This window comes from Phalacrocorax carbo, chromosome 11, assembly GCF_963921805.1.
Source record: "Phalacrocorax carbo chromosome 11, bPhaCar2.1, whole genome shotgun sequence".
In the NCBI taxonomy this organism is placed as follows: Eukaryota; Metazoa; Chordata; class Aves; order Suliformes; family Phalacrocoracidae; genus Phalacrocorax; species Phalacrocorax carbo.
In genome coordinates, this window is record NC_087523.1 from 3,515,977 (window position 1) to 3,542,344 (window position 26,368).

General features: G+C 38.3%; 2 protein-coding genes across 3 annotated transcripts in view; both read left to right on the forward strand.

Moving 5' to 3' along the window:
- The window catches only part of APOOL (apolipoprotein O like), a 40,405-nt gene extending 14,136 nt beyond the window's left edge, over positions 1-26,269 (forward strand). For both annotated transcript variants that reach the window (XM_064462881.1, XM_064462882.1), the window contains exons 8-14: positions 935-1,088; positions 2,871-7,520; positions 9,039-9,206; positions 11,951-12,121; positions 17,551-17,657; positions 20,010-20,243; positions 25,243-26,269. In XM_064462881.1, coding sequence (XP_064318951.1) covers positions 935-1,088; positions 2,871-2,968 — 252 coding nt within the window. In that variant the 3' untranslated portion in view covers positions 2,969-7,520; positions 9,039-9,206; positions 11,951-12,121; ... (1 more) ...; positions 20,010-20,243; positions 25,243-26,269. The remainder of the gene's footprint in view (positions 1-934; positions 1,089-2,870; positions 7,521-9,038; positions 9,207-11,950; positions 12,122-17,550; positions 17,658-20,009; positions 20,244-25,242) is intronic.
- Positions 25,292-26,368, forward strand: part of ZNF711 (zinc finger protein 711) — a 47,087-nt gene continuing 46,010 nt past the window's right edge. The window contains exon 1 of the mRNA XM_064462872.1: positions 25,292-25,381. The gene's annotated coding sequence lies outside the window, so the exon portion shown is untranslated. The remainder of the gene's footprint in view (positions 25,382-26,368) is intronic.

Genomic DNA, 26,368 nt, shown 5'->3' on the forward strand with positions numbered 1-26,368 from the left:
GTGGGTCTCCTGCAGGGTCACCAGTACTACCAGCAAACCTGCTCCGGTGTGTGCTGCTCTCTCCATGGAGCCACAGGTCCTGCCAGGAGCCTGCTCCAGTGCGGGCTTCCCACAGCCTGTGTTGGGCATCCACCTTCAGGCATGAGGGCTTCCACGGGCTGCAGGTGGATATCTGCTCCACCGCTAACCTCCATGGGCTGCAGGGGCACAGCCTGCCTCACCATGGTCTTCACCACGGGCTCCAGGGGAAACTCTGCTCCAGCACCTGGAGCACCTCTCCCCTTCCTTCTCCACTGACCTTGGTGTCGGCAGGGTTGTTTCTCTCACACGTTCTCACTCCTCTTTCTGGCTGCAATTGCACAGGGTTCCCCCACCACCACCCATGTTCTTAGATATGTTATGCCAGAGGTACTACCACCATCGCTGATGGGCTCAGCCTTGGCCTGCAGCATGTCCTTCTTGGCTCTGTCAGACATAGGGGAAGCTTTCAGCAGCTTCTTACAGAAGCCACCCATGCAGCGCCCCTGCTACAAAAACCTTGCCACGCAAACCTAATACATAAGTGTCCTGTAAAAACTAAATGCTATTTCAGTGTTGTGTAAGACTGTACGTTCCTCATCTGTAAATTAACAGTTTCTTCCTCGTGAATTACTTTAAGGGACAGGGGTAAAAGCACAGTATCAGACTTAAGTATACACTCGTGGCAAAATAAACTTCCTTACATGTGAATTTGAAGTCATTTTATCTGAACTGTAGGATTCTTCCATGCATTTTATTTTTTCCAGCTGTGTCCCTTGCATGCAGCTGACTTTAAGATTACTAGTTGAATATTGTTGTATGATGTCATATGTGAAAAAGATAAGCTTTCAGACTTGAAAGCTTTATTTTGCAATAAGGTATTAAGCATATTTTTTAATTAATGTTTGGTTCACAGCTGCAGCAAGAGTCAAAAGCAGTTATGCAAGAAGATAAGAAGAAAGAAATTTCTAGTACTAAACCTGAGTCTGCTATTGAGTCAAGATTGTTTAACAGAACAGAATCTTCTCCAGTAGAGTCTTGGAGTAATAAACATCCAGTGCCTTCATCAGGTGAACTAAAAATCCCAAGCGTAATCTCAGGGCAACTTGCAAATCCAAGGCAAATTCTGAGTTACTTGACTTAATTTTGTGATTACCTTTGCTCTAAAATGGAGCAGACTGTCATATATTCTTGAGAACATATGGTACACAATGTCATTTAATATATTCTTCAGAGCCTCAAGGAGGTGATAATTTTCTCACTGTGGACCCTGTCACAGTATGAGAACTCTTATAAACTTGTTGTTCTTTCTCAATAATGTTTTCTTTCATCCCATATGGTGTGGACCATATCCCATATTGTTAGCAATGAGATGGTATCATCAAGTACTTCTGTTAAATACCTGCTTTAAATTATCCTTCTGCTGTCAGAATACCATAAGTGTAATTTAAAGGACTACTGCTGGAATTTTGTGAAAACAGCTAATTTGAATGATTGCTCATCTCTCTGTACTGGTTCTGTATCTTCAGATATTGGTACAAGAGGAATGCATACTTGATGAATGAAGCATTGGATTTTATTTTGCTAGGTTTTTTGCAGTGATGTTCTTTGTGCTTCTTGAGATGTGGTTGAGATAATCAACTAGATCATACAACAGCATATTTAACCTACAAATATTTTGAGAGGCCCATTGCTAAGAGCAAAAGTGGAATTACCTATTAAAGGAGAACTAAATTTGTTTTAAAATATTGTTATACTTTGTAGGGACAATTTCCGAATTTTACTCATTGCTTAAACTTGCTTACTTCTTCTTACTGTGTTCTTTACCAGGACTTTTGGGTTTGGTTGTGTTTTTTTTCTGGAAAGCAAGCAGAACATATTTGGGGTTTTAAAATTTTTCTCCCCATTATTTTCACTATAGTAGACATTCACATCTTTCTTTGCTTTGCACCTGTATTTTTTCTGATTTAGTTATGTGGAATGCTTTAATCTGTTTTTACATTCGCTTCAGGCCAGACTGTCTGTAATGGTTTCATGTATATAGATGTCTTCCGTCATTGCTTTCATGGGTGGAATTTGTTCATGTCCCTAATGCAGCCAAAAATTTCCATGCCCTAAATTAATCTGTTTTGGCAGAGATGTTCATTTTCCCTAGTCCAAACAGGGCAAAGCTTTCAGCAGAATGTAGCACCCTTTATTAAACCAACTGATGTAGCAGGAAAAGAAGCAGACTAGTAGTAGGAGGCACAGTCCTAGAAAACCTGCCTCTATACTCCCTTAGATTCTCTGGAATTACAGTATCATTAAATACATCAGTCTTTGTGCCTTGTCATTCAGGATGAGTGTGAGGGCTCAATGTTTTAGTAAACTTAGTTCACTGTTTTCTGGAAGTCATGAAGTGAAGCTAGGTAAGCGTGTTTGTCTTAGCTTGGAATTTTTACCATCTGGCAGCAGCTTCAGGGAAGATTCTGATTCATTTGGTTTTGGGATATGGCTGTGCTCCTGGGAGTAGTGGGGGGAGAAACCCTGAAGATTTTTTTTCCACCTGCCAAACTTTCCCTTCCTTGCCGTGTGTAGGGCAAAAGCATCACTATTTCTTCTCTCGCCCTGCTGTGTTCAGGAAGTAGTATTAAAGTGTAGAGAGTAGGAGGAAGACCTGCTGTCCATCCACTGCTGTATGCTAATGATTACAACACACCTTCATTGTCTTGTATCACTTACACCATTTTAACAAGAACATACATGATTTGATCAATCTATTTGGTAATATGGTAACTCAATGGGTCAATCAGGTTTTTTTCTACAGCTCAGATATATATCTATTTTTAATTAAATTTCTTTATCTCTAACAGGAACAGTGAAGGCACCAAAATTTAAGCCTGATCCAAAACTTATGGACCATGGTCAGTCCAGCCCAGAAGATGTGGATATGTACAGTACTAGAAGCTAAGACAAATCTGCTTACAAATCTTTGCAAAGTATTACAAATAAGGGGGAGGGAAGAAGGGAAGGAATAATCCTTACAATACATACTCTGTGAGGTATACTTTAATCAGGTATTTTTCTTATATCCCAGTCTGTATTATTGACCTACATGATTCTCTTTAGTGACTATTTTGTTTCTCACTACTTACAAACAGTGAGAATTCACTCATTGTCAGTGTCATGAGTGGGACACTGAGAAAATGAGATTTGTCAGTGTCCTCTCACAGTGAGGTTTCTCTGTGCCAAGCTTGTTAATAAATGTCACTTCGCAAAGAATATTTGAAAATGTAAGCATACCTCTATACTCGGCTCAGATGTTCATTGATCTAAAGAATGTGATGGATGGCGTTTGCAGAAGCTTCTTGGTCGTTTTTTCTCTCAGCGCTGGAATGAAGTGCAACTTCATAGTGGTCTGAGTACCCTTAAAAAGTCGGGTGTTACATCATACCAATAGTGTTATCTTTAATGCTTGTATAAACAAGTCATTATTTTTTTCATTGCCAAGTCATTTGTTGTTTCCGTTCATCTTTTTGAAAGACATGAACAACAAGTTCTTGTCCAGCATGCTTCTTGTGACATATAAATACACTTAAGCTGGGAAAAGACCACACAACTCATCTCTAAAACATCCTTTAGAGACTATGCATTAGTTCTCACCTAGGTCTAATACTTTGAAGAACTGTATGCAAATTGCTTAATCCGTGAAACGGTTTGAATTTATACAGAATGCATTAGTAATGTGGAAACCTGTAGTTTTAAGGTTTAAAGTGCTGACAAATATTAAAAATGCAGAAGCAGTAGGCAGCCACTTCTCTCCTGAGAAGTTTGTGTGCAATACCCATTGATCCTGGTAGGATTTCTGTGAAATTCTCTCTTTCCATAAGAATGAAATTAGAAATGGATTAAGTTTCCTAGGATGAAAATTTCAAACACTGCTTTTATCATTGTGTATATCACTCTACTTCTGTTTGTCCTCCATTTCTCTTCAAAACACTCTTATAAGGGTTGGAATAGATCTGGTGGTCGTCTTTGAACAAAGTGCAACTTGTTATCAGTACACAATAATAATCAGCCTAGAGGTAATCAGTATCTACTGTGGCACTCCCCTAATATACAAACTATAAAAGGATGCTGTGCTAGTAGTTTGTCCTTCATTCTGCTGAATTTTGTTACCTTTCAATTAATGAAAATACATGCTTTGTTGTAAAGTTGAGGGGGGAAGCAAGAACAAACTAAACAAACAGATAGTTTGGTTGGAAGACTTAAACCTGAAAAGAAATGCTGCTTCACAGGAATGTATTCTCAGCACTGGGATATGAAGGGATATTTGACCCTGTTCTCCATAAGAAGAGATTTCACAACCCGATTCCTTCTTCTAAGGCTGCTAATGCAAAGGCAAATGACTAGTGAAGTACAGGCAAACAGTACTCCGGTGTCACTGTGCGACTAGTAGAAGTTTTGAGGAGATATTGCACAATGGAATGTGCAGAAGGCACAAATGATGAATGAGCAAAAGAATAAGTTAGGCTTATGATGGTTCAGAAACAGATAAGTGTTCATATTTTGGAATCCAAATTTCAGGCAGAGTGTTGGACTGTTATATAGAGTCCAGTGGAAGGTAAAGTCAGTAAATGTAAAGCTTAAAGAAGAATAATTCTATTAGTTAAACTTGCTTGGGACAGCTGACAGAATTTGATGTGTTTTGTTTCTTTAATCATCTCTTAAGGCCCAGGAAACTGTCAGAATTCAGGCAGCAATCAGAGGATATTAAATCAATCTTCACAGAGCCTTCACAGAGGACAAGACACATTTAGTGTTCCATCAGAGAGAGAGGTGTAGAAAAATTAGATGCTGGGCTTCATATACCATTTCCAGGGAAAGAGTTGAAGACATAAGGCAGGAAGTGACATGGTGAAGAAATGATCATTTTCAAGTGCAAGACTGGATGGCAGAAATTGTATTATCTATCTCCCTGTCTGGCCCTTTGATCAGATTCTGGATAGAAAAAAACATAAAGGAAAAACCATCTGCTCTACTCCTAGATTCTATATAAATTCTAACTTAGGTCCTTTGAATGATATGCTGCCGCAACAAGTAAGCAAGAAAGGTAAGGTGATGCAGGTTTGCATGGAATTTGTAGGGGTTTACTGTGATGACATTTTTCAGTACACAGTGGGAAACTACGCACAGGAATGAGTCTTCTGGGAGCAGGGAGCTCTACAGCTACCTTGGCTAGCTGTTAAGGAACATTAAGGAACAAGCAGGTCTGCCCTTTTCAGGCAAGAGTAGGCCTTACAAGACTGACTTCTACCGGCAGTGCCAAAAGTTAGTCTAGTCCCTTTTGTACTTCAGGGGCATTATCAGTCAAGTCTCATAATACAAATGAAGGTGTCTGGTCTACAAAAGGTACCTTGGACTCTTTGGTGGGTAGCCAGTCAAGATTTAAATGTTTCATGCAAGCTATTTGTATTACAACCCCTGATTTTACAAGAAGTCAATGCTGTAAATGAACATGATACACAAAGCTGTCCCTGGGCTGTATTTTAGCCTCAGATTACTCCTTAGGGCAAAATTGTAATAGAAGTATGCCTCTCATATCTGAATTGCCATTCAGAAATCTTGGATATATTTTCTGGGACATAACTTTAAAATTATTGCTCCTGCCCACTTTGATGAATGAACAGTATGGTACCTGTGCTGTGTCACTTCCTGGTGGACAAGAGGAGCGAGCCAGTGCAGGTTTATTCCGATACAGGGTTTGTCTGCTACTGTCACTTTTTAGTTTAGTTTTTTGGTCAGTTGAGATTTCTTTGTCTCATTCCTCTCTACAAGAGAGGGTAATTTTTTTGTTGTTTGTGTTTTATCAACAGTTTTTGTTTAATATCCTGACAGAATTGAAGAGCTGGGACTAAAATTAGAGGCTTGGGTTTCAGCACTGGAACAAATATAGCTGCAAGAGAACTGTTTCCCTATCTGCAGCCAAAGAAAATGGGACAGAAAAAGTATGAAAAGTTTTGCATCCTGTCTGGATGTGTTTTGCTTTCAGAAAGACCACGAACAGTCTCTCAGTTGGTGTTCCTCTGTCCTGGAGAATAGATTTAGTAGTAGTGGGAAGAAATTATTTAGTAAAACCTGGAATATGATGCAGTATAACAGTTCTTTGATAATATGCACTTCTCTTGGCATCAGTCATCGTCTTGTCCACCTGTGTAAGGCACATGATAAGAGAAATTTCTAGAGGTACCAAAAAAGGTGCAGGTTATTTTAGAGAAGGTTGGAATGTATTTACTGAAATGAAGGCAGCCCAAATCAGGTTACTAATCTGCCTTTGTACAAATATCGGAGTGGTGACTGTGAATCCTTATTACTCAGCTGCCATTTTGTGAGGTGTTTCTTTGTTAAATCTGAAAAGGTGCCCACTGTCTTCAGACATCTGAAGCTCCATGTTTTATATGATGCTCTACAGATTACTTGTTCCAGATAACTACAAGGAACTTCAGCCACATCTCTGTATTAATAATTTATAGTAAAGGTGCTATGCAATGGCTTTAAAAAAAGCAAGTCAAATCTACATTAGGCTGTGCTTGTGAGTTCTCATTTTAAATATATGTGCCTGACCTGGTCTCTCCAAGATTTCAGACCCAGTGTGCAAACCTGTTAAACAATGAAAAATTAACATAAGTACACAGGAAGAGTTGTATTATAGGACATGGTTTTATTAATTTATAGTGAAACACTTTGAAATGCCTCATAAATGTATCATTAATAGTCACTTAAACTTAAAGCTTGACCTGAAAGTTCAATATAATTTCTTTCATAATGCAGTAACATAATAGAAGTAAGAATGTATACTGTAATTTTTATATTATATGTTATATATTTTTGAAAAATCCAACATCTTGAAGCACTGGGTCACATGATGATTTTTATAATACAGAAATATTTTTAATTTAATGCATGTTTTTTTATTTCTGATTGACTGTATTCATTATAAAGAAATTTGGAACATGTTGATACTCATTTTTTTATTTACATAAAACTGATTGTAATACTTTATTTTGTCATATTGTTGTGAAGCACCAGAAAATAAAGGGTGATAAGATACTTTTTAAAAATTAAGTTTAACTTCTGTATGTTTTCTCATCTGTAGGGCAAATTGTCAATTCCTTGTCTCTAAAGTACATTTTTAAAGTTAACTGGTAAATATGACTAAGTCACACCTGTTTCACTAATGTTGGGGGGGAAAATCTTCACCTCTGAAGTACTGAAACATACATTCCTGGAAGGAATCACAAAAGTAATATGCAGAGCATATTAATGCTTAGTATTCAGCTATTTATCTGTCTTAAATTTTGAGAAGTGCTTCCATTTTCTTGTAATTTCTTGTAAAGAATGCTGCAGCTCAGAACTTGATAAAAAGGCTTTTACCCATACTGGAAGAATGACGCCTATTGTTAAAAGAATGAGGCAGATGGCAAATATCTTTACCTCAGTATGGCTCCATGATAATCTTCCAGGTAAAGTAATTTGTGAATCCAAGAGTCATAAATAATGTAATACATGGTGTAACCTCCTGTGTACCTACTTAAAAGAAGAAAAAATGCGTGTGAACAAGTGTTGTTTTAGTATTCTAGTGTTTAGTGCTTTAGTATTTTAATGGCAGATTATCCTTATAATTCTTGAATAACTTAGGAAATATTGTACAGATTTTTTAATGCATCAGTATAGCTGTGTTGTAGTGAAAGTTTGGAGTATTTCTGAATAGCATTAAAATACAGAAGATGTATTTTAAATCTGAAAAGGAAGTGGGGTCCTACAAAGCCTATAGTCTTTAAAAGGGAGCATTAGCATGCACTAGATTGTGTGTAGTTTTTATTTTAAATCATAAAAAGCAAACGCAGGTATGTGCTCATGGTAAGCTACAGTCAAGAAAGACTAACCAAAACTATTCTGGAAGTTTTCATAGTATTTGTATTACTGCAGTATTGATACGCTGTTCTTGTAGGCCAGAGCAAGTGTACAAACCAAACTGAAATATGAAGCATAAGGAAATCTAAAAGTTTGAAAATCTTGTTGTCACAGTTTTCTTATTTGAATAAACTTTACGTTTTCAGGTCTAATGGCCAGCTCTATTTTGTGTTGCAAAAATCAGTATACTGGTACATACTAACAAGTTGTAGAGGAGAAGGGAAATAGAATTTTCATCACTGACTCGACAGTGTTGAAAGGGACATGCATTTGGGATTTCTAGTTTACTGCAGGGCAGCGTCAGAACACCACTATTCAAGGTGCAGTTAGTTTTTGCCCTTTCATTTACGGGCTGTAGGAGGTTGCATTTACTGAAATGATCAAAAGTAAGTCCATGTGTTTGCCTTTCTGTGATCAGATAATAGGTCTAAACTGAGGCTATCATGGTTTTAAGTGTTGGTAAATTTTTGTTCTTGATTTGTCACAGTCCTAATACCAGTATTTGAGAAATAGGTTGCTTTCTGTCTGTGCCTCCCTTGGAGCCTCTGCAATACAACAGTAGTACAAAGAGTATTCTCCAAAGCCATCTTGAAGCAGACCTGAAATTAAGATTAAAGCTAATGAGCAGTCGACCAACTTCCACCATTAATTTTGGTCAGTAACTTTGCTGTAGTTATAGCCCTCTATTTGAGGAAATAAAATTAGTCTAGGTGTAGCCTACCTAGATGGTAGGTGTAGAGTGCATAACTTTCCACTTGATTTTGCTGTGTTCCAGAAACTAAGACAATATGAAAAAGAAATGGGCATGCTGTGAAATCCACAACTAACAGCTGTTTAGGCCTATTGGCATTGGTTTAATGTGTTGTCGCCTAAGTAGGTAAAAACCTACTGATGGCCTCTGCAGCCCTTCCTTGAGGCCTAGTCCAAACCTGTTGCATTCAGTAAAATACCAGCATGTAAGAGAAAGTCAATAGTTGGGGGTTTGTAATCAGTTTCATTTGAACAACTTGCCCAAGTGAAAACTGCAAATGACATTTCTGCATCTTTGTTTCAATCAAACTTAAAAGCCCTAGGTAAAGGTGGTGTGTGATTCACGCAACCTGAAGTACCGGCATTCAGCAGCTGTGAGCTGGAACCCGAGGGGAAATCCATGTCAACTGGAAGAACAAAGCACTGGTACTTCACACTACTGCGTTATATCTGAAGAAGGATCATGCAGTATTTTTTTAACTGAGGTATATGTTAATTTTTCTGTTCTTGTGGGTGTGATTCTGGGGTCTCTTGTAAAGCAATCTTCTGGCAGCGCTAAGAACTGGTCTTACCCTCTGCTGTAAAATTAAGTGCTGTTGGGATTTCAGCCAAAGTAGTACTCTTTAAAGAATTGATAGGCATTGGTTTTTACAGGTCTTTATCCTTTGAACAGTAAAGGTTAAAGTTTACCTTTTGCTGTTAACATAACTGCATTTGGCATGTTTTCATAAGCTACTAGCTCCTGTCAGATGAAGAAATCTATGTGGGGATTTTTATCAGTTACCAAGATATTTCCTAAAAACAAAGCTAGTGCTAACTTGAACTTCAGTGCAATTAATCTTTCACAAACTTTGGGTGTGTCCCCATTTCTTCTTCTCTGGTTCTTCAGGATGATGAATCATTCACATAAAGGCCATCACGTACTCAGGGTCTTGTGCAGTGAATGTCGAGAATTTTTAAAAGAGCTTTTAAATAAAGGCAAGGTGACAGTTTGGGGGTGTGCTGCGGTGACAGTTCTAGTTGCTAGAGGGATGTTTTCTACTTTTTTCTCAGAAAGGAAACACAATTGCAAAAGAGAAAAGTTAACAGAACTTAATGGTAGATGCATACGATTACAGGATTCTGTCTTAGCTCCTGTCTCATCCCTGTTAGTGTCAGGACCAGCATGCCTTGCACACCTTTCTGAGGCTACAGTCAGTCCCAAACCAAGGGGTGGAGAAATCCTTCTTTCCCTTTCTTTCATTTGTAACTTGGCTCAGGCTGATGGTCAGAGAACACGTAGCAGCTGAGGCTACTTTCCCCACCCAGACAGAGTCTTCTGAGCTTATATTCCTCCTGTGTTTAAAGGCTTCCTGCTCATCAGAGTATATTTATGACTGTTAAAACACTTTCAATGTTCACTTCACAGTGTGAACCAAACTTGACATCTTGATGTCTGGTAACTTGAGTTACCAAACTCTTGATGTCTAGTTTATTCATAGCTTTATAGAAGTTGCTCAGGAAATAAATAATAGAAAATATTTCAATAATGAAAGAGATTAAGTAATAGAGATTTGGTGTTCAGATGTCTGTTTCTCCCTCCTACTCTCTTTTTCCTTAGTCCCGCAGTTTCTGAAGTCATTGGTATGGAGGAATAGGCTTGTGTCAACACTTAGGAAAATAACAGTTCTGTAAGGAGTAGAAAGGTAGCAGGAATTTTCTTTATGGGAGTTAGGTAAATGGAAAAACTGTGATGCCAGTCATCCACAGATAAACTTGCATATCTGCTTTTGTATTGGAAAAACAATTCAGCAATGTGAGTCTATAAAATTGAGTCCTATGTGGGATGTCTTGAGGGCAGATCAACTCTGAAATTGAAAAAACAGACATTTTAGGGGGAAAAGCCCTAACAAATACATCCCTTCCAGCCCAGAAGAGATGATGAACAGCAAACAAATGCTGCTGTCATGCCACTTGCTGCTTTGTGTTTCCTGTTGACTGATCTAAGGCTGTAACGTTAGTGTGCCCATTCCCTTCCTGTGAATTTTCCTCATATTTGGTACTACTTCAGAGCTATTACAGGTGAATACAGGGTAGAGTAACTGGAGAAATAAATTTCTCTCTAGGTGTACTTGTCAAACTCCCCCTTCCCTGGAGTGTGCATTTGGAATCTTTCCTGTGCAATGAGGTTTCTACTGTGAACTGTTTTATAAACAATAAGCTATCACTACTGTATATTGTCATTGATAATGCTTGTTAAGATGAGTTTGAGTAAAGCAGGTTTTAAGTCAATCGTTCTTGACTGAACCAAGACCAAAATAAGAGCTCAGCACAATTAGGTGAGTTTAAATTACAAAACCCTTTACTGTGGACAGGTGGCTGCATGTAGTACATCGGTGGAAAGAACTTCCAAGGAGAGGGACAGGAGAATCCCTTTATAATTTCATCTTTTTGAAGTCCCAGGAAACAGAATAGCCAGTAAGTGTTGATGCAGAAAACAGCTGTTGCTACAAAGCCAGGATGTTTTCTCTACTGTTATACCAAGTTACTCACAAATACCCTATTCACAGTCTGTGTACGACTACATAGTCAGTGATCTAGAACTTACATATAGGCATCTTGTATAAATAGCAGCATTGTCAACTAAAACCCAGAGTAGTGTAAAGTATGGGTATACTTTGAAGTAAACCATTCAGTTCTAACACCAAATATTTTGTTCACTGGACTGTGTTTATGTATCTTGATCTGCAGTTTGTACTATGCAAGCTGCATGTGAAGCCATAGAAACCAAAGTTCAAAATGTGGTATAGGTCAGCAAAACAGTCTTTATCCTGCCAGCTGAGTACAATTTCCTGTGTTACACGTTCTGGTGTGTTTTGTGGTTTTTTCCATTCAGAAATCTCAAATTAATAGAGCTTTCATTACCTTTTAGAAGATTGTTGCAATGTATAGGTCAGAAAATCATCGGTTTCAGAGGTAAGAGAAGTTGAATTACTGTGAATGTCAGGAGATTTCCTTTTTTTTAATTTAGCCATCTTAAGTCATTCCAGTATTTACACATTAGAAACAGCATTTTATGGGTTGAGATAAATGTTTTTCTATTTCAGAGATTGCTGAGACACAGCTTTCTAATATTGATAGAGGAAGGCTGCACTGGAGTAGTCTGAGAGTCTTTAGGATGGCATTTAAATCATATGCTTATGTTTTGATAACTCTCCACATTTTATTTGCTTATTTTTCCCTGACACAGTTATTTGCACTTGGATTCTTGGCACTTCTGGAAGAAAAAAAAAAAAAAAAATAATAACTTGAGAGAATCAAAAGCATTACAGACCACAGAGAGGAGGACACTCCAGGAGGAAAGGTGGGAATCAACAGTGTGAGGGGCTCGTGGAGGAAACAGACACCAGCTGTTACTGGGGTAGGTAAAAAAGGGAGATAAATTGGCAGTACAAAAAGAAGCTGTGGATGGCTGTGTGGGAGCTGTGAGCGCATATTGCATTCCTGACTGACATCGTGGATTGTTTTAACGGTATAAATGACAACAAAAATACTTCAGCAGTAGCTGGGATAGATGTTCACTTTGGTAATGGTGAACAGGGAAGAGTCCAGTAAGCCTTTAAAAAGTGATCTAGGGAAGACAATATAATGGGAAAAGATGTCGCATCCCTGTCTACGATGTCTGCTGCCCTGTCATTGTCTGATGAGACACAGAATTTCAAGACAGTCCTGAGGCAATGCTGGGCAAATTTGAAAACAGCTCATGGTGCAAATATCAAAGCCAGGCTTGGAAGAAAATGCTGCCATCAGAGAATCAGAAATTTCCAGGTAGATAAACCTCTGGGATGTCACTGGGGGTATGGACTTTCTCATTCCCTTCTCATTCTCCTCTCGTGATGTAATGAAGAAAAAGACCTCCGAGCGCAGTTTAGTCTCTTTTCTGAACTGTGGTCTAGTAAAGCAGTCCTTCCTAGTCTTCAGAATGTTTGTGCTTGTTTTCCTATCTGGCTGTTTTTACCCAAGGTTCATCTCCCCATTTTATGCAGTCAGATTTTTCCTTCTATCCCTTTTCTTTCCAGATGGATATATATATATATACAGAAGGTATACTCTTAAAATGAAACTTGGAACTTTTTTGGTGTTTGGCCTATCAAAGCTACTCCGTCTGGCTCTGATCGTTCCTTCCCTACTTGCCTTGGGGAATTTTTTATTTTAAAAAAATACATCTGAAAGAAAACTAGAACTTTTTCATTTGTGCTGTGTTTAGGTATCACAAAGGAAACAGCACCGAGTTGGGTCACTAGCAAAATCCTAATAAGAATTATCATTAAGTTGCAAGTAGTAGTCTTGGTGTAGTCAACACTATGATTTGAAATATTTATTTCTCCGAGATATGAACAAATGTTCTGGCTTGGTGTCAAAGTATACTGAACTCCTTATCCTCCTTGATAAAAGCTTTCACTTAGCGTTTACTTACACATTACCTCCTCCAAAAGATAATAAGGAATATTCATTAAAGTAGGTATTTAGATCTTTTGCCATTAAATTATTTTTTAATCCTGGGTGGAAAAGCGTGCTATGAAGTAAGATTTTGTTTCAGTTCCAGCTGTGGTAAATTGAGCTGTTGTGACTGGGACCAGAATCTGGTGCCATTATTTGTGGGGAGCAGGCAGTTTTTTACCTTTATACATGCAGATAAAAATATCTAAATAAAACTGCAGTTTGGACTGAAATATATCTCAGTGTAATTCTGTGTTTGCAATCAGGAAACAGACTCAGAGAAATTGGGACAGTGTAAGAATTCATGTCTAGTCAGTACAGAAATTTTAGTTCTAACTTCTTTTTAGAATCTGATTTGAGAATGCATAAATACATATGGCAATGATGAGGAAGAATGTGTATGATTTCATGCCAAACTGTGGGAGAAGTTTGGGTAAAATCATGAGATTGGAAGTTAGGAAATCATGAAAAATTCAAAAAGATTCCAACCATGTTTTGTAATCCAACAGACCAGGGGTTGAAGGAAGAGTTGTCGGTAACATACTATGTGCTGCAGCTGTGCCTAGCAATCAGAGCAGCAATAATTATTGCAGCAAGACTTCATTTGTTCTAGGAGCAGAAATGTCTTAAGACAAGCCTGATAATAACCTTTTAATCACATTTTTATATTCTTGATCCATGTCTTTGACATATCTTTAAAAACAATGTATATTCAAGGAATATACATTTATCTTCAAATACACTCAAAATTTATCTTTAAAAGGTAACATAACCCTAAAAGGATAACAGAAAAATGCTTGTGACAGATTCCTCAGTGTGTTGATACTTAGATTGTTAAAGGAATACTTCGCATATGTATTAAAAAATTCAGAAATAGCAAGATTAATGAGACATTTTTATGGAACTACCCACTTGTCATGAAAGAAAATATGATGGAGAAGTTATTAGGAACTTGTATCTGTTACAAGTTAATTAGTAATTCTTTATAGAGAAGGATGGTGTCAGACGAGCTCAAAATCCATAAGCCTTGACTTGCTACAGCAAATAACAGCAGGAAGGAGAGTGCATTCTGCTGCTAGCAAAATCTGGAAGAAGCAGTCTCTCACCGCAGTCGGCTTCAGGATGCCCATTCCTAAAATCTTGCTTTTCACTCTGTTCGCGGCCAGTGATTCACTGAGTGAAAAAGAATCTTTAGACCATAAGACATGGTTGTGGTTTTGCTTTGTAGCTTGTCAGGTAAGGGGTGGTTCTATCAAATGCCTGGTTTACCTATGGTAGTGCTGCTGTGGTACTGCAGTCCCAAGGGTATTGCTTCTGAGGAAGTACTTATGGTTTAGGTAGTGTTTATTTTTAAATAATGGGAAAACAATGACAATGTTAAGACCTTTGTGTGACAACTGCTTACCTGTGTGTGCTGTTATGGAGCTTTTCGTGGTTCTTGAGTTCTGTGCTGCCGAGAGTATGGTGATGTTTCACACAGACTTAGGTATGCAAGACAAAATGCTTTTGCTTTTACCTGTTGTTCTGTACTTCTCTACATTAAAAAGATTGCAAACCTATGAATTACAACTTAAATACCTGGTATTCTGGTGGTTTTAAACCATTTTGAGTCAATCTGTCAATATCAAAAGGGCGCATTTTAAATGAGTAAGGTGGCTGTGTTCTTTTTCAGTAGGAATGAATGTTCGGTATACGGATTTAAAAAAATTAAAAATTCTTTTTATAGTATTTTTAGAAAAATTTTTTGAGATCAACAGGAAGAAAAATATCAGTAATTAAGACTATGACAGCCAGAATGTATTGATAAAAAGCTTATTTTAAATGAGAAGCTAAGTTATATGGAATTGTCTCTGATTCTGTTAAGAGTATAGAGTGTTGGTCAGAAATTTTTTTTTATGGGTAGATTTCCTACAGATTGATCTGATTTATTTATTTTATTATCACTGTTTCTTTACTTGGTAGCTACCAGTTACTGGTAATTAGCTATCACTAACCTGATGGTGATGTAAACTAGCTGCAATTACTACTTTTCTAATAGAGTTTTGGTTTGTGATTTGAGGATTTTTTTTTTAATGCTACTGTAGCCTTTAAATTGTGAAAAAAAGTCACCACTTTAAGGATAACTTTGCATTTAGATAGACTACAGTACTATGAAGGGCTCAGCAGTGTGTTCCTTAATGACAAGGAATATTACAGCGTTAATATCAAAGGGCGCATGCTACCTCTCCAACAGAATCACAGCTAGGTATTTTCTACTCTCTCAGTATTTTTTGTAACATTGCTAAAAGAATGGTAATTCTGTTACTGATTATATGGGTAACTAAAAAACACTGGTGTTGCTTTTATCTCCCAGATAATAAGATGCCAAATGCTACTAGGCATTTTTCATTGTTCTGTACTTTATAGTCATAACATACAATCTATATTTAGGTTGTCTTGAAGTATGCTTCAATGCTGATGCCCTCTTGAGAGAAAGGAATACGATGTATGTAAATAGATTTGTATGAATGTAAGCCTTGATAGCTGTGTAGTAATCTAGATTTATCTTTGATTAACAGTTAATGTTGGATTAGAATGTCTTGGACAGTGGGGAGGAAGGAGGCTTCCATCTTTTTTTGACATAAAGGCTGTTCATAGCATAGATTCTCTAACTAATAATACATTAGTCACACGTTTGCACATCTACCTGTTCATGGTGCAAAAGCCCCCTTACAATAACAATACAGAGCAAGATGCTCTGATGCTACTGCCTTCCTGTCAGTTGCCACATAGGCTCAGAAGGGTCTTCTCAGAGATCTCTTCCACTTCTGACTTTCTGGCTTAATTCTAAAAGCTTATCTTCTCATTATGAAAAGGTATGCGAAATTATACTCAGCTCTGTTGTGGTTTAACCCCACACAGCAGCTCACTCATTCCCCCCAGTGGGGTGGGGGAGAGAATCGGAAGAGTAAAAGTGAGAATACCTGTGGGTTGAGAAAAAGACAGTTTAAACAGGCAAAGCAAAAGCCGTGCACACAAGCAAAGCAAGCCAAGGAACTCATTCACCCCTTCCCATGGGCAGGCGGGTGCTCAGCCATCCCCAGGAAAGCAGGGCTCCATCACGTGTAACGGTGACTTGGGAAGGCAAATACTGTCACTCCGAACGTCCCGCCCTTCCTCCTTCTCCCCCCAGCTCTATGTGCTGAGCATGACGCCATGTAGTGTGGGACATCCCTGGGGTCAGCCCCAACTCCTTGTGCACCCCCAGCCTGCTTGCTGGTGGGCTGCTGTGAGAGGCAGAAAAGGCCTTGGCTCTGGGCAAGCCCTGCTCAGCAGGAACAGAAACATCCCTATGTTATCAACACTGTTTGCAGCACAAATCCAAAACGTACCCCGGTACTAGTTCCTGTGAAGAAAATTGACTCCACCCCAGACAACACCAGCACAGCTGTGTTGGTGGTTTTGGGGGTTTTTGAGTATCATAAATATGCTTGGCCTTGCAATGTACAGTCCTGGTTTTAATATTCTCTTGCCACGTCTCCAGTGGCATCTTGCAATTGCTTGTTTGGTTATATGTGATAGGTCAAGATTTCAGGTACATCTCTGTAAATCATAGGCTTCAGTGGCTTTGCACCAGATCCTCTGCATCAGCTTGTAGCTTGCTGGTATGAACGATGAGTACGGCGTTCAGTCCGAGTCCTACACAGGAAGGAAACAGGTAGCAAAGAATTGCAGGGTTTGAGTGCCAAACATGGTGGTGACTTTCGATGTCTGATTAAGGTTGCTGACGAGGAATTTATTTTTAGGCAGCTGTATGCCTGGGAAGTACTGTAAGTACTCAACTTCTGGAACATAATTTACAGCCCACAATGTTTACTCAACAAAAGAGATGGAAGAGAACTGATATTATTGCAAAACAAATCCTTTTGTAGACCAAAATAAAGAATAAACCCAATGCAAAACACACAAAAAGGTTTTCACTTGGATTATAATTGGAGGCTTTGAGTCTCTAATGGGTTTTATGCTTTTGGTTTTTTAGCCTTTGCCAACAACGCAGGGATGATAAATAGTAGAATTCAGATACAACCACACTTAAATGATGTGATAGAAATCATAATAATGTAAGCCGTACAATTTACTGGCTAACTGGAAGATGGGTACAAATTCAAGTAAAGTAATATAAGCAGGTAAACATGAATTTTTCAAATTTCAAAATTTTGAAGGGGCAAGGCCTTGGAAAGTAAGATTTAGTATCATTTACAAAATGTCATATGAAGCTTAAATTTCTGATGTAAATAGAAATACAGCCCACTAACAGTATGTTACTCTGTAATTGCATTAAATAAATATTTGTTTTGTTTTCATTTACAGCCCACTGCACTGGAGTTAAGGACATTAAGGCCTGCCTGGTTGATAACAGTCAGCTTCTGTCCTGCCAATATTTCTTGTCAACGTATAAAAGAAAAACCTTTTTGCAGGTAGGATGTGGGGTTGGTTTGTTTAAATATATGCTATGTAAATGCAGCTTGTCAAATAGATTAATGATTAACTAACTTCAGACCCTGCAGTGTGATCCATGAAAGTAGATGTTGATCTTCATCCACGATCTGCATAAGCTCGTAACTCTGCTACAAAGCATCAGATCTGGGAGCTGAGTGCAGCATTTTCTTTTTCAGAATATGTGCAGGCCATGTAATTCATAATTTAGGTAATCACTGTGATCCTCAATTTTCACATGCTCACTATTGTCTCAGATATTTTACTTCAGAACTGAATTATGGTGTGTATTGACAAGGTAATTTTTTTCCCAGATTGATCAAAATTTCTTTAGAGTTAAAAAAAATCTAGTCAACTGAGTAGAAAGGCTTGTTCCCTTATCTAGCATATTTGTTTTCTACATATAGCTTGACCCTTAGACCTGACAGGAAATCAGACAGAAAATACCAGGGCAGTATTATGAAGCTCCTCTGATTACCTGGTAGATTCAAGGCAATAGTTTCTCTGTGACCCAGTCTGGTTTTTGTGAACATGCGCTAGCCTCCAGGTGTAGCCAATATACCACATTCGATAACTGCGTATGCTGTCCGAATGTTAGCACAACTCCAGAGAAATCAAATGCTACATTCTTGAAACTATGTATTATAAATTATATCCACATCAATACAAATATTGCATATAAATTGCAGTAAGAAAAGAATGTTTTCAGTAGTGGAGATCAAGGTCAGACTTCCAGAAAAGGTTTCCCAAATCCAGGATGTTTGCATCAACAAATGTTGCATGATCCCTAGCAAAAGAACCTTCCCGTCATGAGAATGGCTGGGGACGTTCCGTTCTACGGGTATCCTTTGTATCAGAGGAGGAAATAATGCTTGGGGGGGGAAGAAGCCCTGAATTAATTAAAGTAACTTAGTTTTTTGAAAAAGCAACATTCTTATCTGATTAGAAGTCTTACTCTTTTAAGAGTAAGTTACTCTTTTAAGACTCCTCTTTTAAGCAGAGGAGACATATCCTGTCTGTCTGCTGTGGGTTGTGTTGCTGCTTTTCCATAGAAGGTGCATCAGTATCAGCATGATAGACAGCACTGTGACATTTCAGTTTTACCTGCGTAGTCTGCTCTGGAAATTCAGAAGCTTTGCCATGCTTAGAGCTGGTGAAAAGATCTTTGACCTGAATCATACCATGACGTTGGTAATATATCCAATTCTCAACAAAGTTTATTATCTTGGACTTGCTGGAATGCTAACTTGGACTTGGCTGACCCAGACCCTGGCATCAAATTTAGAAGAAGATATGTATTACTAAGATAAGTGACAACTTTAGGTAACCAGGAAAAATATTTAATCTCTTGACCCCTGCAGTATTCAATAGTAAGTAATTATATAGCAAAATACTTTAATTTTTTTGCATTATTTATTATTAAATTAATATAATGGTATTGGTACATGGGTCCCAAATGTAACCACCTTTGGAACACTCTAGATTTGGTTTTGTAATTATTCTTCCTGCAGTAGCACTGGTTATCATAGTTGTTGTAATATTTTACTGTGTACATTTACACTGTAAATGTAAAAAAGCTGGGTAACTTGCTCTGGGTGCAGTTAAAAGGTTTTTTTAATCAAAATGGAAGTAAAGCAAAAGTAGTCTGGCATTCTGATTAATTTTTAACCTCTGGATATTTAAATCAACAAGCTTGCCATATAGCATCCTCTGCCAAAATACTGTTTACACAATTTAAAACTAAATCAAATCATCTTACAAGAGCACTTTAACAGTTATTCAGCATTTTACTGCTGCATGCAGAACTTCGCTCTAAGGCACTGCTTCTCTTCTCTAGGGCTCACCAGTCAAGCTTTAAAGATTGAAAGTACATTTACTACTTTAGCTCAAGACTACCAAATCTGTCTTGCTGATTTATTTGCGATTAAGGGTTGGCTTTCCTTCCACAAAAAAAAGACCAATAAACATTGACAAGAGTCTTGGCCATTAGACCTGATTTCTCTCATTCTTTGGTCCTAGGCATTGGCAATTGGAGCTGCTTTTTCCTTTCCACACTCTTATCTTCCCACACCCACCCCACCCCCGATGGATACCTGTCCCAAGTACATAGACAGTATGTTTTTTTTCCTCTTTCCCTGACCCCCATTTGTGAGTACCACTGGTACTTCCTCTGTCACTGAAAAATTTTAATAATACATAGCTCTCACATAGTGATTGCCACAGTACATCTAAACCTATGATCTGGCTGTTGAATCAATCTGTAGTGCAAAAAGATTTGTCAAGTCTCTCAAAAGTATTGCTAATGCTCTAAATCACATTGTTCCCCCAACCAGGAACCAGACAAATCCTCCATACCATGAAGCACAACTTTAAATGCTGGGTTACTGCATTTACTGCTGCAACGGCTGGTAACTCGGGGCACATTGATCAGCAATTGCCAGGGGTAAGAGATGTTGGCATGTGGGGCATATCCCATGTTCCTAATTCAAGTGGAAGTCAGATGGGATTTTGTGATTCAACAGGAGGATATATGAATAGCAAAAAAAGGTCATCTGGTAAAATTAAAGGTAACCTGATTTTAAAATCTTCCTTCTATTTGCCCGGTATTTGATTTCAAAGATCACCTAAATGTATGTGAGAAGGTGAAACTCTTCATCAAGGATGAAGTGAATCTCAAACAAAGAATTAGGGATTATTTTAAAAGGACGTTCAAATAAATATTTCATTTTAGGCCAATTGGAAGACCAGCGTTAAAAAGGATAGTTTGGATGTAAGCTCAAGTCACACGATACAACAACCTTTTCCCTTGTTATCATCGCTGTGCTGTTCTGGCTGCCGGCTGAGATAGTTCCAGCCTGATCAGTTTGTGAACTAGGCTGCAGAATGCTGTTACTGGTACGAGTGCCCATGCAAGGAAAGGGGCGCGCGTACACAGCCAGAGGGGGAGAGTTTGGTATACTGTCCAGACTTCAGCCGGTTCAGGCTGCTGAGGAGCCATGCCTACAGTTTCATTTCACTGTTTGCTGGTTATACTTCAGCAGAGGAAGGACTGACATATGCTCGTATGAGGGTTTCCGCAAGGTTCCATGAGGATTTGTGTAGTGTTTGTGTAAGAACAGGTAAAAGGCAGTGCCAGTAAGGTGCCACATTTTGGTGATGATGCTGTCGTACTCAAGAGTAGTCAAAAATAAGCCTTACTATGAAGAAGTACAGGAGTAGTATATAATAATGATTAATGGGACAAGAAAATGACAAATGAAATTTATTGTTTATAAATGCAAATCAACATGTGTAGAAAAGCAGTTTTAAGCTTGCGTATATGGCAGTCATCTCTAAATAAGAAATTAGAACTCAGGGCGTCTAGAGTAACGTGTTCTGAAAAAGTTTGTTTTGCTAAGGATTTTAGGAAGAAACTGAAAACAATATGAGGAACATTGTAATACCACTGCACAAATCTTAACTATGCTTACATTTTGACTGTTGTATGTAATTTTGAGCCCCCATCTCAGCAAGCAATGTAGTAATCTAGTGTTTCAGGGTCATCAGTACTGATTTCTGTACGAGGAGAGGTTGTGTGAGAAATTACTATTCCCTGCTTTTATTGTAAGTACTAGGCAATGTCAAATGAAACCAGGCAGAAGTTTTTTAAAAGAAAAAAAGAAAAAGTGCTTTTTGATAAAATGCATAATCCAGCACTATGCACTCACAGTGTAAATTAGTTTTTTAAAAATCAGACATGTATTCAGGGAGGCGGAGGTGTTCAGGTTGGATGTGTGCTTTCGGGTGGGTAACTTCCTGGTTGTTCCACTGACTGTGCTGCGGTTCACGGCTGAGAGTGCACAAACCGATTCCCCTTCAGATTAAAGTAACTAGAATATACGCTTCAGTCTCTGATGAACATTCAGTGCCCAGGCCAAGCTAGACATAGGCCAAGAAGCAAACCCTTCTGAAGTTCATAAAGTGTCAATGAGGGGTCCCACTTGTATTAGTCCACTTTCTTTGCTGCTGCAAATGCAGCCACAGGCTCCACTCCAGCTCAGTCAATTAATAATGTTGTTGTATTGATAGTACTTCAAGTTATTTACACGGTTTACATATTTCTTCCTTATGCTTCCATTACTGGCTGTTCTCAGTGTTAGGTGGCCTGACTCAGTCAGTCTATATTCTATTTGTATATGCACAAAAGGAAGTTTTGCAATTACAAGATGTGTCAAAGTACGAGTAGAGAGGCCTAGTAAAGATTTGATCTATCGTGTTTACTTTAGAGACAAGAAATCAGGCTTATTTTTGTAACAAAGATGTATGTGGCCACCAGCTGGTGCAGAGCAGTGTAACTGCACAAATCAATTAAGACAAACCAGGTGGTACTTGCTGAGAATCTGACTCTGTGTGAATAAGCATCACAATAAACAGTTCTGCAAGCCCAGAGTCCAAGACTAGAACTTTGTGAGAGTTAGACATGTTTGTTTCAAATGCATTTTATTCAATGGGAAGTGGAATGAAAATTCATGGAACGAGTTAAATTGCAATAATGCGACCCTTCTTTCCTTTCAGTGTTGTGAGAGATGACATTTTTGGAGGCTGGGGGGAGTCACTGTAGGTGATCAGAAGGATATGGCTGTACCAAATGTATTTTTTATCTTTGTCATCTCTCAGCTGCGTAACCTATGCATGACAGTACATCACTGCTTGTAGTACATAGCATAAGCATTGTTGGCAGAATTCTAGCCGTATTTGTTTAAAATTCACTGCCTCCAACTGAGTTAGGTTTGGGGCTAGAATGTTTAACCATTTCCTGAGTAAGTGCCTTAAATAAGATCTGAAATTAAATTATCTGCGTCACCCTTGTGACGGAGTATTTCCCTGGGACCTCTGCACCATTCCTGTGAGGTAGACGGGGTCATTTACAGGGTTACGAAGGTAACCAGACTCTGCCTTTTCGACTAGGCTAACCCTCAGCCATGCCAATTTTCTCCATTAGACAAGATGTTCTTCATAGTAGAGATCATCGCTTGAACTAGTGGGTGTCGCAAGAAAAGAGCGGGAAATAAATACAAAGAAATGTGAAAGGGAATATATCGGGGGGGTTCATTTCCTTATTTGGTACTTTAAGTGGTTATTTTACATATATAAGAAGTGTATAGTGTCTGAGAAGAAGACATTATAGGCTGTCTGAGAAAAGAAAGGAAATAATCTAGTCCAATACATTATTAAATGTATACCTGTTAAATATATTTGTGAGGTAGTAATATCTTGGAAATGCTGTGGGGGGCGAAAATGAGGCATGAGCCTACCTTCACCAGGAGATGGTGCTGTTTAATTTTTAACTAGTTCTGAATTTCGTACAACTGGTGCTATAATTTTCAAGGTGTGAATTTGACCAAATCCTACCCACTTTGTTAGGGAAAAAAACCTACTGTAAAAGGAACTGCTTTGGGTAAGGGCTGCTGTATTTACTACTTTGTCATGCTCCAGACCACAAGTTGCAGCCCAGAGGCAGTCCGTGGGATGTTTCTGCCTGCCTCATCTCCCTGCTAGATGGGGTGGTTGTGAAAACATGAGCTTGTAAAAAGCCCGTTGTTAATTGTCTGAGCTTTTGTTTTCGTGCCAACCAGGCAGGCTCCTGCACACATCGCGCTGCAGCCTGCAGAGCCCTCACCAAAGCTGTCAGAGAGGCAGGGGAGGAAGCGGAAATCTGCATCCGAGAGCATCAGCTTTTGCAGATGAACGACCCCAAACCCTGCTTCTCTCCTCAGGGTACCTTGTCTTGAAAATAACTTCAGGTCATTATTTTTAAACAAGGATACCTTTAGCAAATGAATGTCACTTATTAGTTTTATGAACAATATAGAATATTTATTTTGTTTCTTCATTAAGTTTTCCTCCTTCCTCAAGCACAATATATCTGGCAAGACAGCAGCCAGTCTTCAAATGACAATATTCAATGGATCTTAACTCTTGATCACTGTATTTACTTTTAATTTTTTACTCAGTTTTGCATAAATCAGAGGTAAATCCACTGTTATGTATGGAGCGGCCTCTTTCTGAAATGTTTAATCTTAAAAGACTCAACAAAACTTCTAGGCCTTGGTCAGACCCTTAATACCTGGTTTACTTAATTGTGCAGAGACTCACCTGGGTGGGTTTTTCTCTGTTACATCCTAGAAGTATGTTTTCTGCAACGTCCAAATACATAAACATTTTTCTTCTACCGAGTCTTGTAGATAAATTGAATTTATACATTTGAAAATGTGTCTGTAACAAACAATATATTTTGTAACTGATAAATGGGTTTATACATTTTTTTTCCACCAGAGACAACCGCTAACAGACTGTACCAGGTGGCCTGTTTGTTATTTGTTGTCATTTCACTCTGTGTAAGCACCTGACCCTCTATGCATAGGATGTCTGGGCTGGACAAATTCCAAAAGCTGTACTGAGCAGATTTTGATGATGTCCCAACCCCAAGTCAGAGAGTTACAGATACGCTGCTGGTTTGCTGTCTTTTTTTCTCATTTTCACTTTATACTTTGGTTTGGAGACTAAGAATTACTTTGTAGCTTTGCCAGTGGCCCGACAACTGACAAAGATCCAGTAAGTGGCTAAGCTTTTGACTGGATTGTTCACATACCTTTTGTGGCTTGAGTCTTTAATAGAAAGAGGTTATTTTTCTGTTTTTTTTTTTTCTTTATTCTCCTCTACCTTGCATAATTCTAACAGCATCGCTGCAACAATTCTGGGACTATTTTGTACATTATTACTAAATGGGAACTAGCACACAGGACTAAATTTATCAGCTTGATAAGACTTAGTCTGTTTTCCTAATGTATCACCAAAAAGAAGTCAGTGTGTATTTCTCTTGTTTCTGAAGCTAAATCCTAAAATACTGATTTATCCAAAGGTGGGTATGGTTTTCCTCTAATAAGTACAAATGTATTCATTTTCGTTACTGTCATGATTTTAGTTAATTTTCTTCACTCTATCCCAGCTAAAACCATGACAATTACTTTTCAGAAACGCAGTTTCCTTAGGTGTGCTTCCTAACTTGAATCTTCCTCACTAACACCAGCCAACTGTTGCAGCTCCTACCTGCCACTTCTGCAGAGAAGTTGTTTACCATGAGGCAACTAAAGGATAGTAGAGTATTTTCCTCACAAATAACAGGGGTCTGGTGCAGAAACAGACTGGAGCTTTGAGAGTTCAGTCCATCAAGAAGGTCTGATTTTTTTTTTTAAACATAAACACTGAAAATGTTGAAGGTATACATAATCAGAGGAATATAGAAAATCAGATATTATGGCCCTGTTCAGGGTAACAGTGAAAAAAAAAACAAACCTCAAAGAATACATTGCTTCTTCAAACTCACTTTTACCTGTGTTTGCAGGGTGAGGGTTTAACAGCAAAATGAACTTAAGACAGAACATTTAGATGTCTTAATGTTATTGCCTCAATGTCATGCATGCAGTAGTGAGCTTTATTTTTATATTTCAGTTTTATACGTCATGTAATTTGCACTATATTGTTACACATATTTTTAATTACCTCCTTTTTTTCTCTTTTGCGTAGTCCCATGCATCCTTGGCCGTTAAAGAGACCAAATCCAGCAAGAGAGCATTTTTCTAACCAGTGACCTCAATACAAGAAATTTGGCTATCCAAGCAATAATTTACCTTATGCAGGTTATGCAGAGGGGAGGCAGTATCAGGTATGTATTAATAACATACCTATGCATATATACTACATAACCTTCTCTCTCAGTACTCAGTACAAGTTATCACAGTTCAAATTGGTGGTATTTATGTCACTAAGTAAAGATGTGAGCTAATAAAAAGCCTAAAACAACCTTTTACTCTACAGGTGTCTTCTTCAGGAATATTAGACTCCTGCTAATTCCATTCTAGACTGGATAAATTTTGCAATGTTTCAATCATTTTCTGAGTCCTTTACACTTAGATGCTACAACTCACATAAACAGGGGTTTGACCAAACTGAGGGATGGCTACCCAAGACAGCCCCTCAGGAACAGACACTGCAGTCAGTATAGAGAGATTCCTGCAGCTCTGGCAGAGGAATTACTGGAATTCTATGTTGTAACTTACTGTACAGTGAAGGGAATTTATGTGGCTGACATGAAAAAATAAATGCCTAAAAGCTCTGTGCCCATCTCACCAATACTGCTTTTTTATGCCAGCATGTCTTGTGATTTCACTGGAATACTGGGGAAGATCAAGCTATCGGTTTCCAGCCATGCTGAAAACTTCTGCAATGGTGATATGAGAGTGCTAACTGTCATGTAACAACTGTCTTGTAACATTTACTGAAAATGTAAACTTTTAAAAATTATAGTTTTCCAAACTCTCTCCTGAATAATGATACCACCAGATTTCCACTGAAGTGTGAAAAGTATGACTGTTAACAGTTGTGTTAGTACTTTCCTCTTACAAAGCACCTTTCCTTTGGGACTCTGGGATTCTTGTTCCCCTCCCTCCACAACTTCATAATTCAAACTTATTAAAGCTTCATGGAAAGTTGCTATTATGTTTTATGTACAAGTAGTATGATGTAGAGTGAAATTAAATTATTTATTCCAGAATTTATTAAATCATTTGTGTAAATAAGTGTTCTAGCAGGTGCGTGTGTCCCCCACCATCAACCAAATGATTTTATTTACCGTGAGACCTTCCTGTGCCTA